Source organism: Phyllobates terribilis, unplaced genomic scaffold, assembly GCF_046119375.1.
Source record: "Phyllobates terribilis strain yellow unplaced genomic scaffold, ASM4611937v1 Scaffold_4__5_contigs__length_816908805, whole genome shotgun sequence".
Taxonomy (NCBI): domain Eukaryota; kingdom Metazoa; phylum Chordata; class Amphibia; order Anura; family Dendrobatidae; genus Phyllobates; species Phyllobates terribilis.
Window position 1 is genome coordinate 106,145,304 of NW_027362764.1, and position 15,714 is coordinate 106,161,017.

General features: G+C 42.2%; 1 protein-coding gene across 3 annotated transcripts in view; it reads left to right on the forward strand.

The window, feature by feature from the left end:
- ADARB2 (adenosine deaminase RNA specific B2 (inactive)) overlaps positions 1–15,714 on the forward strand; it is a 1,079,460-nt gene that overhangs the window by 863,038 nt on the left and 200,708 nt on the right. For all 3 annotated transcript variants that reach the window (XM_073677647.1, XM_073677648.1, XM_073677650.1), the window contains exon 6: positions 14,152–14,263. In XM_073677647.1, coding sequence (XP_073533748.1) covers positions 14,152–14,263 — 112 coding nt within the window. The remainder of the gene's footprint in view (positions 1–14,151; positions 14,264–15,714) is intronic.

A 15,714-nucleotide genomic window follows, 5' to 3' on the forward strand; every position in this document is an offset into this window, starting at 1 on the left:
GTTCGCCGGAGTTCAGGCAGCGCTGCTCCGGTTAGCTCCTTTACGGCCCTGCTGTATCGTGAGAAATTCCCACGGTACAGCAGTGCCGTAAAGGAGGTCTCCGGAGCTGCGCTGACTGAATGCACTCCGGTGACCTCAGTCAGTGGCTCCCGCTGCCGGTAGCGGACGTGTTCCCGGCAGCGTGAGCTTACAGCAGCCATGCACAGCTGTCACCATCTCCAGATGTGACAGATGTGCATGGGAGATCAGCGCAGGAACGTGGACAGGTAACTATTTTTTTTAAGTAAAATAAGAATTAAATAAAATTGTGTGTTTTATTTCAAATAAATTATTTTTTTCTGGGTGTAGTGTGTTTTTTCTTTTTAACACTTTGTAGGTAAGTAATGGGGGTGTCTTATAGACGCCCATCATTACTAACCTGGGCTTCATGGCAGCTGGCGCTGACATGAACCCCAACCATATTACCCCCTGCCACCGCACCAGGGCAGCGTGGAAGAGCGAGGCTAAGTGCCAAAATTGGCGCATCCTATGGATGTGCCATTTCTGGGGAGGCTGACGGCTGGTGTTTCTAGCCTGGGAGGGGGCCAATATTCATGGCACCCTTCCTGGGCTATTAATATCAGCCCCCAGCTGTCTGCCTAGCCTTTGCTAGCTATTAAATAGGGGGTACCCCACATCATTTTTTGGGGGGGGTCCCCCATTTTAATAACTAGTAAAGGCTAGGTATTCAGCTGGGGGCTGATATTAGTAGTCTGGGAAGCTCCGTGGATATTACCCACTTCCCAGGCTTCAAACATCTGCCCCAGCCGTCTGCTTAACCTCCGCTAGAGACTAAAATTACGGGGAATCCCACGCCAATTTTTTTTTTAAATAAATCCTTTATTTTAACACTAAATGACATTTGAGGAGTTAATAAAGATGCAGTCCCTAAATTATTATTTATTTTTTAATTAATTTTTCCCAAAAATTTTGACGTGGGCTTTGCCATATTTTTGTATGCCAGCCAGGTACAGCATCCAGCTTCTATGAACGCGCCATTTTCCGGGGTGGCTGCGGACTGCAATTTGCACCGGGGGGGGGCAGAAAGCTTGGGCCTCCCTGTGCTGCAGATTCCATCCCCCAGCTGCCTAGTTGTACCTGGCTGGACACACAAATAGGGAGAAGCCCCACGTATTTTTTTTTTTAATTATTTCATGAAATTCATGAAATAATAAAGAAAAAAAGGGCTTCCCTATATTGTTGTGTCCGGCCAGGTACAAATAGGCAGCTGGTGGTTGGGCGCAGCCCATTCCTGCCTGCTGTACCTGGCTGGACACAAATATAGTGCGAAGCCCCACGTCAATTTTTTTTTAATTATTTCAGGAAATTCATGAAATAATTTAAAAAAAATTGACATGGGGCTTCGCACTATATTTGTGTCCAGCCAGGTACAGCAGGCAGGAACGGGCTGCCCCCAACCACCAGCTGCCTATTTGTACCTGGTTGGACACAACAATATAGGGAAGCCCTTTTTTTCTTAATTATTTCATGAATTTCATGAAATAATTTAAAAAAAAAATACGTGGGGCTTCTCCCTATTTGTGTGTCCAGCCAGGTACAACTAGGCAGCTGGGGGCTGGAATCCGCAGCGCAGGGAGGCCCAAGCTTTCTGGGCCCCCCCCCCCCCGCTGCAAATTGCAGTCCGCAGCCACCCCGGAAAATGGCGCGTTCATAGAAGCGCCATCTTCTGGCGCTGTACCCAACTCATCCAGGGCCCTGGTGCGGTGGCTCACTGGGTAATAAAGGGGTTAACGCCAGCTTGGCATTATCAGCTGGCCCTAAGCCCGAAATTCATGGGGTCACGCCAATATTAGACATGACCACCATGAATTTCTTGTAAAGTATTTAAAAAAAACACAACACCCAGAAAAAAGTCCTTTAATTGAAATAAAGACACAATTCTTTATTGTTCTAAATTAAACCATACTTACCGTCACGCCCATTCCAGCTGAAGCCAACGATCTCCTGCAATAAAAGAAAAATAATAAAGCAACCTCATCCTTACCTTTCCATGGTTCCCAGGACAGCTTCAGCTCTGCTACATCGAGATGACAGGCTGGACCGCTGCAGAAAGCTGCAATCCATCCTGTCATCCCGCAGACACTGAGAAGCGCAGGCATGCTTGCGCTCCTCAGTGTCTCTCTGTGACGGCATCCCGATGAGCCGAGTTCATGTCCAATGAACTCGGCTCACCTCATGCACGTCACTGACAGCGTAGGAGAATTCTCCTGCACTCAGCGCTTCAGCGTGAGAATTCTCCCACGGTGTCAGTGACGTGAATGAGGTGAGATCATGTCCAATGAACTCAGCTCACCTCATGCACGTCACTGACAGCGTGGGAAAATTCTCACGCTGAAGCGCTGAGTGCAGGAGAATTTTCCCACGCTGTCAGTGACGTGCATGAGGTGAGCCGAGTTCATTGGACATGAGCTCACCTCATGCACGTCACTGACACCGTGGGAGAATTCTCACGCTGAAGCGCTGAGTGCAGGAGAATTCTCCCACGCTGTCAGTGACGTGCATGAGGTGAGCTGAGTTCATTGGACATGAACTCGGCTCATCTGGATGCCGTCACAGAGAGACACTGAGGAGCGCAAGCATGCCTGCGCTTCTCAGTGTCTGCGGGATGACAGGCTGGATGGCAGCGTTCTGCTGCGGTCCAGCCTGTCATCTCGATGTAGCAGAGCTGGAGCCATCCTGGGAACCATGGAAAGGTAAGGATGATGTTGCTTTATTATTTTTCTTTTATTGCAGGAGATCGTTGGCTTCAGCTGGAATGGGCGTGACGGTAAGTATGGTTTAATTTAGAACGATAAAGAATTGTGTGTTTATTTCAATTAAAGGACTTTATTCTGGGTGTTTGTGTTTTTTTTTTTTTACTTTGACTATGGGGTTAGTAATGGGGGTGTCTTATAGACTCCTCTCCATTACTAACCTGGGCTTGATGTCAGCTGGCATTATAAGCTGACATCAACCCCAACCATATTACCCCACTGCCACCGCTACAGGGCAGTGGGAAGAGCGAGGCTAAGTGCCAGAATTGGCGCATCCTGTGGATTGGCGCTTCCTGGGCTATTAATATCAGCCCCCAGCTGTCTGCCTAGCCTTTGCTAGCTATTAAATTAGGGGGGACCCCACGTCATTTTTTTGAGGGGGTCCCCCATTTTAATAGCTAGTAAAGGCTAGGTATTCAGCTGGGGGCTGATATTAGTAGCCTGGGAAGCTCCGTGGGTATTACCCCCTTCCCAGGCTTCAAACATCTGCCCCAGCCGTCTGCTTAACCTCCGCTAGAGACTAAAATTAAGGGGAACCCCACGCCAATTTTTTTTAAAATCCTTTATTTTAACACTAAATGACAAGTACAGTAATCAACACTGTCACTGTACTTCATATATATGTGACTGACATGTTTCTATCTATCTAATCTATGTATGATTCTCTATTCCTTCTATTCTAAATTGTCGGGTACAGATGCCGAATTGCCGGCCGGCTTTTTTAAAGAGACGGTGCATGAAAACACTATTATATTTTTAAATAAATCCTTTACACTAAATGACAAGTACAGTAAGCAACACTGTCACTGTACTTCATATATATGTGACTGACATGTTTCTATGTATCTAATCTATGTGTGAAGCTCTATTCTGTCTGTTATAAATTGTCGGGTACCGCTGCTGAATTGCCGTCCGGCTTTTTTAAAGAGACGGTGCATGAAAACACAATTATTTTTTTAAATAAATCCTTTACACTAAATGACAAGTACAGTAATCAACACTGTCACTGTACTTCTTATATATGTCACTGACATGTTTCTATGTATCTAATCTATGTGTGATGTTCTATTCTTTCTGTTGTAAATTGTCGGGTACCGGTGTATGCCGCTGATGAATTGCCGGCTTTTCGCGTAATACATTCTACATTATTCTTAGTTGTTTTACTTCATGTAGAATTAACCTACAAGGAAAGAAAGGGTTTATTTTCATTCCGATATTTGTGTCGCATTGACTTGCATTGGTTTCCGGTATCGGAATCGGCGATATCCGATACTTTTTGGGTATCGGTCCGATCCAATCCGATACGATATTTCCTGATATCGGAAGGTATCGCTCAACACTACTGATCAGTGCAGGTTTCAGTTGTCCGACATCCACAGATCAATAAGTTATCAATATTACCTATTCTATGGATAAGTGATATTTTGGTTTTCAATGGACAACTATAGTAATTTGACTTTATGTCTATGTAGGGAATGTGGAGCAATGTAGCACAATAAATGGAACTCCAACCTGTGTAAGAATACAGTACATCAAAGAAATGAATTAAAGGAAATACACTGTGTGCAGAATTATTAGGCAAGTTGTATTTTAGAGGATTATTTTTATTATTGATCAACAACTATGTTCTCAATCAACCCAAAAGACTCATAAATATCCAAGCTTAATATTTTTGGAAGTTGGAGTGTTTTTTTTTTTTAGATTTGGCTATCTTAGGAGGATATCTGTTTGTGCAGATAACTATTACTGTGCAGAATTATTAGGCAACTTAATAAAAACCAAATATAATCCCATCTCACTTGTTTATTTTCACCAGGTAAACCAATATCAGTGCACAAAATTTAGAAATAAACATTTCTGACATGCAAAAACAAAAAAAATAGGGATCAATACAGCCACCTTTCTTTATGATGACACTTAGCAGCCTTCCATCCATAGATTCTGTCAGTTGCTTGATCTGTTTTCGATCAACATTGCGTGCAGCAGCCACCACAGCCTCCCAGACACTGTTCCGAGAGGTGTACTGTTTTCCCTCCCTGTAGATCTCACATTTTATGATGGACCGCAGGTTCTCTATGGGGTTCAGATCAGGTGAACAAGGGGGTCATGTCATTATTTTTTCTTCTTTTAGACCTTTACTGGCCAGCCACGCTGTGGAGTAGTTGGATGCATGTGATGGAGCATTGTCCTGCATGAAAATCATGTTTTTCTTGAACAATACCGACTTCTTCCTGTACCACTGCTTGAAGAAGTTGTCTTCCAGAAACTGGCAGTATGTCTAGGAGTTGAGCTTCACTCCATCCTCAACCCAAAAAGGTCCCACAAGTTCATCTTTGATGATACCAGCCCATACCAGTACCCCACCTCCACCTTGAGTCGGAGTGGAGCTCTCTGCCCTTTACTGATCCAGCCTCTGGCCCATCCATCTGGCCCATCAAGAGTCACTCTCATTTCATCAGTCCATAAAACCTTTGAAAAATCAGTCTTAAGATATTTCTTGGCCCATTCTAGACGTTTTATCTTATGTTTCTTGTTCAAAGGTGGTCGTTTTTCAGCCTTCCTTACCTTGGCCATGTCCCTGAGTATCACACACCTTGTGATTTTTGATACTCCAGCAACATTGCAGCTCTGAAATATGGCAAAACTGGTGGCGAATGGCATCTTGGCAGCTTCACGCTTGATTTTCCTCAATTCATGGGCAGTTATTTTGCACCTTTTTTGGCCAACACGCTTCTTGCGACCCTGTTGGCTATTTTCCATGAAACGTTTGATTGTTCGGTGATCACGCTTCAAAAGTTTGGAAATTTCAAGACTGCTGCATCCCTCTGCAAGACATCTCACAATTTTGGACTTTTCAGAGCCCGTCAAATCTCTCTTCTGACCCATTTTGCCAAATGAAAGGAAGTTGCCTAATAATTAAGCACACCTTATATAGGGTGTTGATGTCATTAGTCAACACCCCTCCTTATTACAGAGATGCACATCACCAGATTTACTTAATTGGTAGTTGGCTCTCAAGCCTATGCAGCTTGGAGTTGGACAACGTGTATAAAACGTATCATGTGATCAAAATACTCATTTGCCTCATAATTCTGCACACAGTGTATGTCAGGAGGTTTATTCTCTGTAAATTGAGGACAGCATGAGGTAGGGGATAAAACACTTAACAACAATTTGTCATACAGTACAGACCAAAAGTTTGGACACACCTTCTCATTTAAAGATTTTTCTGTATTTTCATGACTATGAAAATTGTACATTCACACTGAAGGCATCAAAACTATGAATTAACACATGTGGAATTATATACTTAACAAAAAAGTGTGAAACAACTGAAAATATGTCTTATATTCTAGGTTCTTCAAAGTAGCTACCTTTTGCTTTGATGACTGCTTTGCACACTCTTGGCATTCTCTTGATGAGCTTCAAGAGGTAGTCACCGGAAATGGTCTTCCAACAATCTTGAAGGAGTTCCCAGAGATGCTTAGCATTTGTTGGCCCTTTTGCCTTCACTCTGCGGTCCAGCTCACCCCAAACCATCTCGATTGGGTTCAGGCCTGGTGACTGTGGAGGCCAGGTCATCTGGTGTAGCACCCCATCACTCCCCCTCTTGGTCAAATAGCCCTTACACAGCCTGGAGGTGTGTTTGGGGTCATTGTCCTGTTGAAAAATAAATGATGGTCCAACTAAACGCAAACCGGATGGAATAGCATGCCGCTGCAAGATGCTGTGGTAGCCATGCTGGTTCAGTATGCCTTCAATTTTCAAATAAATCTCCAACAGTGTCACCAGCAAAGCACCCCCACACCATCACACCTCCTTTTCCATGCTTCACGGTGGGAACCAGGCATGTAGAGTCCATCTGTTCACCTTTTCTGCGTCGCACAAAGACACGGTGGTTGGAACCAAAGATCTCAAATTTGGACTCATCGGACCAAAGCACAGATTTCCACTGGTTTAATGTCCATTCCTTGTGTTCTTTAGCCCAAACAAGTCTCTTCTGCTTGTTGCCTGTCCTTAGCAGTGGTTTCCTAGCAGCTATTTTACCATGAAGGCCTGCTGCACAAAGTCTGCTCTTAACAGTTGTTGAAGAGATGTGTCTGCTGCTAGAACTCTGTGTGGCATTGACCTGGTCTCTAATCTGAGCTGCTGTTAACCTGTGATTTCTGAGGCTGGTGACTCGGATAAACTTATCCTCAGAAGCAGAGGTGACTCTTGGTCTTCCTTTCCTGGGGCGGTCCTCATGTGAGCCAGTTTCTTTGTAGCGCTTGATGGTTTTTGCATCTGCACTTGGGGACAGTTTCAAAGTTTTCCTAATTTTTCGGACTGACTGACCTTCATTTCTTAAAGTAATGATGGCCACTCGTTTTTCTTTACTTAGCTGCTTTTTTCTTGCCATAATACAAATTCTAACAGTCTATTCAGTAGGACTATCAGCTGTGTATCCACCAGACTTCTGCACAACACAACTGATGGTCCCAACCCCATTTATAAGGCAAGAAATCCCACTTATTAAACCTGACAGGGCACACCTGTGAAGTGAAAACCATTTCCGGTGACTACCTCTTGAAGCTCATCAAGAGAATGCCAAGAGTGTGCAAAGCAGTCATCAAAGCAAAAGGTGGCTACTTTGAAGAACCTAGAATATAAGACATATTTTCAGTTGTTTCACACTTTTTTGTTAAGTATATAATTCCACATGTGTTAATTCATAGTTTTGATGCCTTCAGTGTGAATGTACAATTTTCATAGTCATGAAAATACAGAAAATTCTTTAAATGAGAACGTGTGTCCAAACATTTGGTCTGTACTGTATGTCTGGCTGTGCGGTGTTGTTTACTTATATCGAAGGTTTAATCACCTTGTGATTATCATTGATGTGACTTCCAGGCACTTGCTTGCTAGTCTGACTCCGCCCCCTCCGGTGATAGGCAGCTCACTGTCTATAGCTATGTCCATACAGAGCCTATATGGGCGGGGTTAGCTTTCTCAGCTCTGCTGTATTACTAAATCTAAGAATTCTGATTGTGGAAGAAGTGCTGCACCCAGTAAACTAAGTGATACATCATTGGATTCAGCTTCTCTATGTCTACATCATTTTGCTCTCAGATGAGGTAGCAAAAACCTACTGACAGATTACATATGTTTAAGAAAAAGACTCTTGTGTGAACTGGGCCTTACAAGTTTATATATTTTTATTAATTTCACAATGTTGGAGTCTAGTGATGATAAGTCTAGTGATGATTTCATTCAGGCTACAAATATTTTAGTCTTTAAATTTTTTTATTTGTAATCATTGATATTTCATTGGTCAAAGAACTGTAGAGGTGACTAACATGCTAACCTAGTCTTGCAGTCTACCATATTATTTGGGTTTTCTGCCAATATGGCTGATTTACCAACATTCTCATACAAATTATATTCTGTTTTTTTTATATAAAACTAATCTGCTCCATAATACAAACACGGCATCATTACTGAATAAAACATGTGACTATTAGAATGCTTAATACATTCAAATATCACAGTGTAGCAAAATCACATTTCTTTGTATCTCTTCTGTAGTGTATGCTCCTACCGATATGCAAATCTAACCTTTCAGATACTTTACCCAATAAACCCAGAGGCCGTAGCTGAATAAAAATGTTTACTAAAAGGCTTTCTTTTGTATAATCTATTGATTTAATATCTTTTTGACAAGAGTGGAATGCCAGTATTACCCAGAAGGCTACTGATGAGAATCTCAGCACATTTGTTTTATATATATTATTTAGCACAAAGACACAGACAATGGGCAAAATGGAACATATGTCGGGTTTATAATTGCTGATAATCTCCGGTATGTTTGTACTGGAACTATTTACTGAGTAGGTACTTATGACAAAGCAGGAAAAATAGCTATATACAATTCCAAACGTGTGCAGAAATACAGAGAATGAGTATTGGGAATATTGCTGCTGGATATCTCTTTGGCATTGTCATGTATTAGAAAGATTGACTAAGATTTTTTTTTCCATTTGAAAATTTGCAGATAGGAACTAGTTAGTGAACTATATTTTATTTTGTGTTACATCCTGTTGCATGCAACTGCCAAAATATTCACTCACTTTCAGAATGTATGAAGTTTTAAAGGAGTTGTGCGACCTTAGACCACAATTGACTGCAGTGACTGCACTGCGCACTGTGAGAATTCTCCGGCACTGCAAGCAGGCTGTCATGTGACCGCAAGTATTCGATTTACATACTTCCGTTCCGGCCACATTCAGACTAGTCACCGCTCCTGGCGCCTGCACCACAGAATCTTCACAGTGAACAGTATTCACGATGTGAGGATTTACATGTCTGCAGTCACATAGTCTCCAGACTTGTAGCCTAAGACGACCCCTTTAAACATTCTCAGCTATTTTTTTTTTTTTTTACTAAAATCATGTATTGTCAGTAAAGGGGGCACAAGACTGGTTGCTGTGAGCTGGAACTGAGTTCTTTTTGCCATGAAACCCCTCTTCTAAACAAGAATCTGACTTGTGTGTATTGTGCTGGGGGGTTCGTTCTGTACTCACTTGCCGTTCCGGAGTCTATGTTACATCCCTGTCCATGGGACCGGATACAGCTGCACACGTGAGACAGGAGACATTAGGTCTTGCTCAACAGGTTCAGTTTTACTGTGCAATACGGATACATGCAGTTGCGGGACAGAATCCCCTTCAGGAGATGTTCCCATTGTCCAGTGTACTATCAGTCCTTGACTCTGTTCTGCCCGACCTGCCCCCGCCTTAACAGCTCCTGTTTGTGCCAGAGACCTTCCATCCGGCATAACAGCTTCTCTGAGACCCACCAGCTTTCCCTCTCGCCGTGACCCAACCGGCATCTTCCTCACAGGGGAAACAGAGACATGGCACCCAATGCCTCTTCTGGGCCCTAGGCCCGAGACTTCAGATGTGTCCTCATACTGTTTGGAGACTCATCACTGACAGGACCCCTTTGCCACTGCTGCATCACTGCCTTGGAACCTGTCAAACACTGTCACTATCTAGCACTTCCTCTGACTGAACTCCTCTAGCAATTGACACTGAACTTGACTGAGCTCTCCTCGACTCACTTGAAACAAGAAGTGCTTCCCCTTCTTATCTGATCTAGCCCCTACCAGAGTATTTTCAATGATGTTCAGATCAGGGGACTATGAGGGTCATTGTAAAACCTTCAGCTTTTGCCTTTTTATGTAGTCTATTGTGGATTAGGATCATTATCCATTTGTAGAAGCCATCCTCTTTTCAACTTCAGCTTTTTTTTACAGATGGTGTTATGTTTACATCAAGAATTTGTTGAAATTTCATTGAATCCATTCTTCCATGTAACCGTGAAATGTTACCTGTGCCATTGGCTGCAACATAACCCCAAAGCATGATTGATCCTCCCCCATGCTTAATGGTTGGCGAGATGTTCTCATCCTGAAATTCTGTGCCCTTTTTTCTCCACACATACCTTTGATCATTGTAGGCAAAGAGTTCTATTTTAACCTCATGGGTCCACAGGACTTGTTTCCAAAACGCATCAGGATTGATTAGATGTTCTTTTGCATACTTCTGACTCTGAATTTTATGTGAGGACACAGGATAAGTTTTCTTCTATTAACTCTTCCATGAAAGGCAAATTTGTGCAGGTGTCTCTGAATAGTAGAACAATGTACCACAACTCCAAAGTCTTCTAAATGTTTCTGAACGTCTTTTGCAGTCAAGTGGGGGGTTCTGATTTGCCTCTCTAGCACTCCTACGAGCAGCTCTCACTGAAGTTTTGCTTGGTCATTCGGACCATATCTTGACCTCCACTATTCCTGTTAACTTCCATTTCTTAATTACATTTCAAACTGAGGAAAGGACAATTTGAAAATGCTTTGCTATCTTCTTATAGCCTTCCTGCTTTGTTGACGTCCACCATTTTCATTTTCAGAGTGCTAGACAGCTGCTTAGAAGTACCCATGACTGCTGTTTTTTGGCACAAGTTTCGAGGAGGCTGGGTTTTTAGAAAATTTGGTCAAGTTGCATCACCTGGCCTTTCCTAACGATGATTCTGAACAAGCCAAAACCTTAACAAACAATTAAGTTCTGAAACTTTGATGAAAGTTATCTGCCACACAAATCTCCAAGGCTGCCCAAACTTTTCCATCAGCCCATTTTCCTTTTTGTAATTTTTAAAATGTAAAAGCTGAAAAAATATACTGTATATATATATTTTTTTTCTTTGCCTAAAATACAAAGGAAATGTGTCATCTTTAACTTTAGGCTTTTTAGAGATCATTTCATCTTCAACTTGCTTAAGTGTTCACAATAACAGTAATTTTGACCAGGGGTGTCCAAACTTCTACATGCCACTGTATATGGTATGGCATAACCTCTCCAGATATATATTTCTTAGTAAATGATTTGCAGAGATTTGCTTTTTTTTCCTATCCAATTCTGATGTTTCCCCTGAGATAAGCAGTTAGAGGGAATCTGCCGCCGCTGATCTCTATAGAATGGACATCTTTCAGCTAAGAAATATAATAAGTCTATGGATAAGTTAATGGTAAGACCTGTGGTTAGGCGTAAATGAAGCTTTTAGGAACTTAGTTGTTATTATTGACCTCAATGACAGTTTTGCCCTCCTTCATCACCTGCATGAAGACTTGGCACATATCTGATAAGTTCAGACTTTATTGCAGTAATGAAGTATATCTTATGTATGGATTTTGCCCATCTTTGATAGTATGCTGTACATTTGTATACCCCACAAGCCTGCGAGGGCTGACGATGCACCCAGTGTACGCAGCAGTCATTTGGCAGCTACAAGTGCTCCTGGCAGTCAGTAAACAGCCATTGATGAATCGTTTCTTTCTGTTCCTTCTGTAAAACATTTAGATAAAACAATGTTGAAATAATAAAGTCCTGGAGGAAAATTTCTTCTCCGGCTTATTTATGTATCTCCCCTGCTGACCTTTTCTGCCTGGTGCGCTTGTTACATTATTTCTTTTCTTTGTATGTTGTGCGTTTGTTGCAAATTGAAGTCTGCAATGAATGAACCTGGATAATTTGAATGGGGATGAATGTATTAGAAATCCCGACACAGATATTTAGAGGGCAAATTTATTTATAAAACTAAAACAGCTAACATTGTTCATTTGCATGCAGAATTTTCAAACACGCCTGTTGTTTTACAGAAAACCTGTAGAAAAACATGGTCTTACTGCCTTCATCCCTTACAAGACTGTTTTTTGTCTCACATATAAGTGAATATGAGAAGGAATTGTCCATATTCTCATGCTCTGTGCAATTTGCCAACCATTCTTCCTCATGGAAGCTTCATCTTCATTAGCATCCTGCCAGCACTATAGGTGCTGGAAAATCCTTTCCCTCATTTCCCAGAATGCATTGCACCTACCATTGTCTAATGGCTTGCCTGTCCTGAATACAAAGCATGTTTCTCTGTTTTACTTGTATGCAAAGTGCCTCTTCAGAGAGTAAGAGGACTTGAACTCTATAGCGTCACCTGTTGGAAGCAGCGATCCTTCAAGTCATTATCAGCCCTTTAACGAGTCTTGTAACTTGTAGACTTAGGATAAAAGCCAAATCAGAATCTCAATTTGCAGACCCTGAGTTTTTCTTGTATACAGTTTCACAGACAGGCGAGCAGGAGCAGAAAGACAAAAACTTGGCTCACACTTCCTTTAATCCATAGCCAATCTTTTCTTGACTATCTTCTCATTGAAGAACATTACACTGAGCAGCTTTCCAACCAGATATGATAGATATGATCTCCCAAAGGTTTTTAGAAAAATGTTTCAATGAATATCACATGTCAGGGGTGTACACAGACATGATGGCTACCACACTACAGTAAAAGTGTAGGCCATCGGTGATAACTTGTTGATCATTGGTGGATGACCCCTGAGACCCCATCAATCAATAGAACGATGCTTTTAGAATGGAGCATCAGTGTGCATGATCGTCCTGCCCTCCATATATTCCCTACGGGAGTGCACTTCGCTTTCTCCAGCAGCCCCATAGAGAATGAATGGAGCATCGGTCAGGTAGGACACAAGTTCCAGTCGGGGATAAAAAATTCTTCAATCTGCCGAATGCTGTGGAACTCCGAGGTCAGACAGCTATGGATCAGCAAGTTAACCCTATTCATTGGATAGGCAAAACTTGTTTTAACCGGACAGCCCCTTTAAGGTGGCATTGAGCCTCCTACCTATGGGTCCATGTGTAGCTACACAAGTTGCACATATGGAATGTTGTTCCCTGTGACACACGAAAAAGACATAAGCCTCAATACATCAAGATCGGCATTGTTCATGCTGTTGGTGAGAAGGCATCCTGAAGTCAGACGCTCCTGCCGCGTGCCCCTCATTGAATCAGGGGCATCTGAAAAGTTTTGTGCGCCTCACCACAAATCTTACTCCTGTTGAGGAGTAAGGTTTGTGGCATAAGGAACTCGACCACTAGTCATGACTTTGACGAGCAGAGGATTGCCATGTACCCATCCCTCCCCAGCTCTGCCCACTTTGTCGAAGGTAGCATGAGAACACCATAAGTCACAACATTTTAGTGTAGCCTCATATTGCGCCAAAATGTTGAGATTTTTCAAAGCTTTGTACATGAGTATTCTGGCGTAAAAGCTTTGCTGAATTAAGACTATGAAGTCTTCTTTTGTAGTCATTAAAAATAATCTGTCACCAGGTTTTTGCTACCTCATCTGAGAGCAGCATAATGTAGGAAAAGAGACCCTGATTCCAGCGATGCATCACTTAGTTTACTTGGTGTAGCAGTTGTGAAACAATCAGAGTTTTTAGATGTAGCAGAGCTCAGAAAGCTGACCCTACCCACACCACAGCTCTCTATCTACATTGTTTATTGACAGTGAGCTGCTTATCACAGGAGGAGGCGTGGTCGGACCACTTGGCAGGAGGCAGCTAGTCTGTGCAGTGATAATGTCCTGGTGATAAAACATTCATTGTATGTAAACAACAGCACACAGCCTAATAAGTAACACATCCCTGAAATCTGTGTCTCGGCCCTGATCTTATGCTCTCTTCAGATTACATAGCAAAAACCTGCTGACAAATTCCCTTTAAGGAAGGAAATTATAGACAAGATTATATCATTGAGAACTGCCTAATACTTATAAGAGGCAGTAATTGAAAAAAAAACACTAAACCATAACGTAATATAGCTGTTGTGCAGTTGAATGCAATCTATTGTTCTCTGTATGCAGAAATTTCAGGTTTGGCAGCTTTTTAGACTCAGCAGCCTTTGCAGGCAGCGAGAGCTGTAATTCATAGTCATATTTGTTTGTGTTCTAGGAATTTGCAGATTCAATATATCAGCTGGTAATACAAAAATTCCAGGGGCTTACTGAGAACTTCTCCGTGTGCTCACGTCACAAAGCCCTGGCAGCAATCATCATGACCAGAGGTAAGACTATTTTACTACTGTGATTCATCATAATGAAGATTATTGTATATAGTGATCTTATTATCACATCTTCAAGGCAATTTGTCCAATTTAAATAGAATTGTAACCAAGAAATGTCTTTTCAACCTATTGAAACATGAAAAAGTGCATGAGTCACATTCATTTTGTGTACTATCCATTAAAAGTGTATATTTTACCTACATAAGTAAATAAGTGTAGTTATATGGTCGATATTCTGTGCACAGGAAACATTGCAATTAAACAAATGTTCTGTGTTTGCAAAGAAAGGAGCTGGATAACGTTAACATTACCCCCTCTAATTACCTCAACCAGATATTCAACAGTAACCTTCTCCTAGTTTCAGACTTTTGATCTGAGGTCTCTGTATGTCCATTGTCAGGATTTCTGTTGTCCTTCTACAGTTTGCTCACTGGTGGCCGATATTTTTCACTTTAATAATTGTGCTGCAATCCCACGCCTTACCACTGGAGACTGCTGTTGTGTTCTGAAACTGCCCTATACTAAGATGGCGGATTCTGAACATGTGGAATTCATTTTGTTTCCTGTTTGGGCCTACTTAGCTGTATGGATCTTCCATACATTGCTTGAGTATTGTGTCTAGCTGTTTAGTCTAGTTCCAGTCTCCAGCTCTGAACTGTCTTACCCACACTGTTCTTACCTATCTACGGATTGTTTCCTACAGCTCCTTTGCTAACTTCTAGAACATCTACTACCGCTTGCTGTTCCTGCTCGTGCTCTTTCGGCCACTCGATTCCAGCGGTGCTACGCTAGTATTGTAACATCCATATAGCTAACATATATAAGCACCTCATCTTTCCTTTACTGATTTCTTCTTTTACGGCTTATGAAGGATATTTTCTGCTTAGAAATGAGCACATTGCTTTGCGGTCCATGGTCCGGGTCAGTCCTCTCTGGCTGTCAACAGTTGCTATGTGAATTTCCTTACCTGCCAGGATGGCAGGCCTGACTTACGATTAGCCATGCTGGTGAGACATCACCTGGGCGCTGCACCCTGTACAGAAGACGTCACACCAGGCCGGCTAATCAAACGATGCATTGGGGAACAGGGAAGCTCTGGAAATTCACGTAACTCTGGTCTGCAGCTAAATAGCACTGACATGGACTGTTATCCAAGCTGTGTGAAACAATCCGCTCTTCTCTAGGCCTGATAGATACTGATGCTGAGAAGTGTGTCATTTTCCATTATATTCCACTGCAGAGGGTTCTCCTCTCTATCTTAAAGCTAATTTACTACCTATGATTTAACACTGCAGACTGTATGTGCGCTCTTATTTCTATTTCCACAGTCTGTGTGATCTGCCCTCTCTCAAGACTTGGTTGCTTTCCTCCCTATCATACCCTTACCTCCTTGGTGCAACCTCCTCCCCTCCCTGGGGGTATCATTAACTTTGGGCTAGGGAAAAACAAAG